This window comes from Lepidochelys kempii, chromosome 1, assembly GCF_965140285.1.
Source record: "Lepidochelys kempii isolate rLepKem1 chromosome 1, rLepKem1.hap1, whole genome shotgun sequence".
NCBI lineage: Eukaryota > Metazoa > Chordata > Testudines > Cheloniidae > Lepidochelys > Lepidochelys kempii.
In genome coordinates this window covers 258,431,549-258,436,150 of record NC_136380.1, presented here as the reverse complement: position 1 = coordinate 258,436,150, position 4,602 = coordinate 258,431,549, and the positions used below count along the sequence as shown (strand labels likewise).

The 4,602-nt window shown below is 58.8% G+C and overlaps 1 protein-coding gene across 1 annotated transcript; it reads right to left on the bottom strand.

Moving 5' to 3' along the window:
* Window positions 1-624: 624 nt before the first annotated feature.
* On the bottom strand, window positions 625-2,497 carry PDXP (pyridoxal phosphatase). The gene is made up of 2 exons (XM_073325786.2): window positions 1,846-2,497; window positions 625-965 (listed from the first exon to the last, which is right to left on the bottom strand). Exons 1-2 carry the CDS (start codon window positions 2,441-2,443, stop codon window positions 640-642), a joined length of 924 nt encoding a protein of 307 aa, XP_073181887.1. The 5' UTR covers window positions 2,444-2,497; the 3' UTR covers window positions 625-639.
* Window positions 2,498-4,602: the final 2,105 nt, after the last annotated feature.

The following is a 4,602-nucleotide window of genomic DNA, read 5'->3' as shown; positions in this document are numbered from 1 at the left end:
AGGAGATCTACGCGCCTCCTCTGTTCATCATTCTCAGAGGAAAAACAAGCTCCAGATGCCCTCCCAACCCCTTTTGAGGCCTCGGTGGGGGGATCCTGGCACTGGCATGGGGTAGGGACAGGAAAGGGAATAAGACAACAGCAGTGACTACTCCCCTGGCAGGGGCTCATTGGCCCATTTCTGCTTGGAAACAGCAGACCCCACGGGGACCACAAGAGCTGCAGCTCAGAAAAGAGAATGAAGGGCATAGCAGTAAAAGGCCGCCACTGGTTATATACAAAAGAAAAATAAGACAGCCTGCCCTCATCCCACAGGGGAGGGGGAGCAAACAGACAATGGTTAGGCTTGTACATGCCCCCGCCCTGCTTTTAACACAAGGCTTCCAGTTCTCCTTTAGAGTCAGTGGTAGCAGGTTTAACTGAAGAGGAAGGGTTCTATCAGGAAAGTTTTGTTTTTGGCAGGAAAAAGAAGGAAAGACAACTACTCACACCCTGCCCCCCCCCACCCCCCTGCAGAATAAATGAATAAATACTGGACTGGGTAGAGCCAGAAATTGAGAAAGACGGGAGAGAAGAATGGGAAAGGGTGGAGATCTGGACTGGGACTCAGATTGGGAACCCCCCCCCCCCACTTCACCCTCTACTCATCCAGGCCTGGTATCAAGTCTGCAATGCTGTCTACATAGTAGTTGGGCACCAGGTCCTTTGCAGCAGGGTTCTCGCTGGCCATGTAGGCCTGTGCCTCCTCCAGACGGGACACACCAGTCAGAGTCAGGACCGTGGCAAGCCCACAATTCTTGCCGAACAGGATATCCGTCTCCAGCCTATCGCCCACCATGAGGATGCGGGAAGGGTCCACATGAAAGCGCTCTACAATGCAGTCAAACATATACGTGTTCGGCTTCCCCACCACCATCGCCTTGCGCCCCGAGGCTGTTTCCACTGCAGCTGTGAGACTCCCTGTCCCTGGGAAGGAGAGAAACAGGCATTCACAAATCAATATGAGATTTTAGCTACTATGGGACTCAGCCACCAGACACAAGGGAGAAACTCAAGAAGAAATGCTTGTTATCCAAGAACAGACAGCGAGTTAGCAGCCCTACCAGTCAGTGGAATTCAAAGGTCTCCTGCCTGCCTCTTTGAGGCTCGGAGCACTTTATATCCAGAGACTCAGGGGTAGCACTGTCCCTCTTATTCAAGATGGGCCCTTATGGTCAGGGGCAGGCACCAGCTTTTTGTTGTCTGTTTGTGAACCACCAAGCACCATGGGGTCTTGGCTCATGAATGGCACTTCTAGGCACCGTCACTAAAACAAATAAAACTATTGGTGGTTCAGTGGTGTTTAAGGATTAGATTTGTCTTTTCTAGATAAAGAGAGGGAGAACCACTGTCAGTCATCACCATCTGAAGGGGCATGGCACCTCTCACATAAAGGTCCCTGGCCCAGTCCAGCCACTGGCTGTGGGAAGTGAAATTAAAGCTCTGGGTGCAGTTTCTAGTGGGATAGGTGGCTTTTTGTAACATGGCCCCATCACCACAGAAACCAGGCCTCCTTGGCTGTGTCTCTCTCAAGAAGGGACCGAGCCATTCAACCCTCTTCTGGCCCACGGGGCTAGTCCCAGAGATCAGGGCAACTGCTGCAGCTGCCCAGGGAACACCCTGGGGCTCAGCCCAGCAGCGTCAGTGTGGCAAGAGAAGCAGCAGCGCCCAGGCAGCCCCCCACGAGCAGAGGGCAGGCCTGAGTCTCTGGGGGCCCGGAGGCCGTAGCGGCCGCGGAGGGGGGGGGAGGCCCGGAGACCCGCCCCCGCCCTCCCCAACTGGAGATCGCAGCCCCCGGGCCTCTCACCCGGGGTGCGCTGCCCGTCGCTGAGCGGGTGCCAGGGGTCGGGGTCGGTGGCCACCAGCAGGCACTGTGGGTCGCGCAGGTAGCCGCAGGCCTCAGACAGCTTAGCGAAGGTGAACTGATCATCGTAGCCGACCAGCACGGCGCGCACCGGCGGCTCGTCCTTCCCGCCGGCCGGGCCGCCCTCAGCGGCCAGGCGCAGCCCGGCCTCCCGCAGCTCCCCGCGCAGCCCCTCCCCGCCCAGCACGAAGACCCGGCCGGGCCCGGGGCAGGCGTCGCCGCCGCCGCCGCCGGCCCCCAGCAGGCGCTGGCGCAGGTAGAGTGCGGAGCAGAGCGCGGAGCTGAAGACCTGCTCGGCCCGCACGCCGCGGAAGCCCAGGCGGCTGAAGCGCCGCTCCAGCTCGGAGACCGAGCGCCGGCTGTTGTTGCTGACGAAGAACGAGGCCTTCCCGCTGCGGCTCAGCCGCTCCAGCAGCTCGGGCGCGCCGGGCACCGCCCGCTCGCCGGCCCACAGCACCCCGTCGCAATCGAACAGCAGCCCCTGCGCCGGGCCCAGCACCTCCCGCGCGCTCGCCCCGCTCAGCCGCCGGCAGGCCGCCATGCCGCTTTCTCCCGCGGGAATGACCTCAGCGCCGGGCGGGGCGCCGCCGCCGCCGCCGCCTATCAGCGCGCGCCCTCGGCCCGATGGGCAAGCCCGCGCCCCGCCCACCTGGAAGGGGCCGGCCAGTGCAGCCCAATCGCCGCGGGAGGTGGGGGAAGCGTGACGGATAAATGCGACAGCCCCGCCGCAAATCGGGGGCGAGGCCTCAGCGTCCAATCAGTAGTGCGGACAGGGTTGACAGGCAGGGAGAATTAACCACGCCCATGCAAGGGGAAAAGCGAGTGGGGACAGGAGGGCGAGATTCTGTTTGAGTTTCTTCGAGGGCCAATGAGAGGAAAGATAGGGAAGAATTGATAGGTGTTCTGAGCCAATCAACGTCCGTCCACACGCCGCTCTGACCGAGAAGCCGGAAAGAACCCCAGCCGCCATAGCCTATTACAGGGGGAGAAAGTTCTAGGAAGGCGGGCAAAACGAAAATGGCGGCTACATTAGCCTCTCAAATAGTAGGAAATAAACGAGAGGGCGCGGCAGTAAAGATTGACAGACTCATGAGCCTATCAAATATTGCAAAATGCGCAGCCGGTGGAGAATGGGAGGAACGACAGTTACCGGAGGGGCTTTCAGTGACAGTGGCCAATGAGATGCTCGTACCATTGAATGGGGGTGGGGCTAAGAGAGTGACAGGCTCACGGGCCTGTTTAATTTCATAATACCCGAGACAATAGAGAGGCGGGGTAAGGGGAGATGATTGGCAGGCGGACGGTGCGGCCGAAGCGGGAGTCGAGGCCGGAGGCCCGCCGCAGCCAAATAGGGCTGGGCCCGGGGGGCGGGGCCACGTGCGGGGCTGGCCGTGGCTGCAGAGCTGCGGGTGCGAGGCTTCCCTGCGCTCAGCCGACCCGCCTGGGCACCGGCCCCCAGCGTCTGCCCGGGTCGGAGGACCCGCCCCCCAAAGCAGCAGGGCCCGCCTGGCTGCAGCCGGGAGAGGGGACCCCTGTGCCAGGCGCTGTACAAATACCGTGGGGGGCAGCCTCTGCCCACAAGAATAGCCAAGTCAGCAGAGCAAGGGGGAGGGGGGTGTCCTACATGCTAGCAGCTGTGGCCCCCGCCCCACCCCAGCTCATTACAGCCCCCAGTGGGCCGCAGGGTGCTCAGAGCTACTACAGGGAGGGCCGCGGAAGGAGCTAGACATGGAGGTGGACAGATATGCTCCTGCCCGGGCGGCTGCTTGGCCACAATGGTGCAACCACAAGTGGTAAAATCCATAGACTAAAGTGGCCAGTTCCCTTGGCCGGGGACATAGCGAAAGCAGCCGGAAGGAAACAAGTGCTCTTTGGGGGCTGAGAGAGAGTTGCCACAGACCTCAAACCAGGGTGTCGGGGCAGCCCCGCAGAAGGGATGCAGTTAACCACCCTTATGGAACCCAGTGAGAAGTCACCTCTCACCTTTTTGTTCCCTTGCCTCCATGGGCCAAGCACCCACGCCTACTGTGATTTCCCACCCCCTAGAACCATGGGCCCTCTCAGAGGTGGTGGCTGCTGGCCCATATACAAAAAGGCAGAAAGAAACCTGTTAGGAGTAGGGAATGTGAGGTTGCAGGAGGCTGGGACCTGCCCCCATTAGTCATCTAACAGTTCTAACCCATGGTGACTGTAATAGTACCCAAGCTGCCCAGCTGGTACCTTCCAGGTCCATGCTTAGGGTGCACTGCCCATCTCAATTCTTATGGGTCAGTCCTGTATCCTGCACTTTAAACAGGATTTTCCACCACCACCCCGCCTACCCCAAGAGTTGTAATAATTTCGGGCTTGCCTGGGAGGAGAGAAAACCCAGAGCTTGTGATTTTCATGCACTGTAGAGAACTAAATGCTGTTGTATTCTCAGAGGCTAGGGGAAAACCGCAAGTGGGGATAGGGGAACCCATTGTTAACTCAGTGCTGGGATGGTCCCCTACCTCCAAATATTGTCCGTGAAGAGCGGTGGAGAAGCAAAGGAAAGGAAGGGATCAGCCCTGCAAGCATTCAGTGTGACAAAGTTGAGACTTTTTCTTTAAAATATATGTACATATATATTTGTAAAAGTACATTACCAAAGGAAACCGTGAGATACCGCAAAACACAACAGACAGAAAGCAGCAATTATTTTACTGGGTTTTCTCACAT

Bases quoted from the DNA above. Each gene is read 5' to 3' on its own strand.
- PDXP (XM_073325786.2), bottom strand. From the start codon at position 2,443: ATGGCGGCCTGCCGGCGGCTGAGCGGGGCGAGCGCGCGGGAGGTGCTG. The intron at 966-1,845 runs GTGAGAGGCCCG...TCTCCTTCCCAG, and splicing joins CGACGGGCAGCGCACCCCGG to GGACAGGGAGTCTCACAGCT.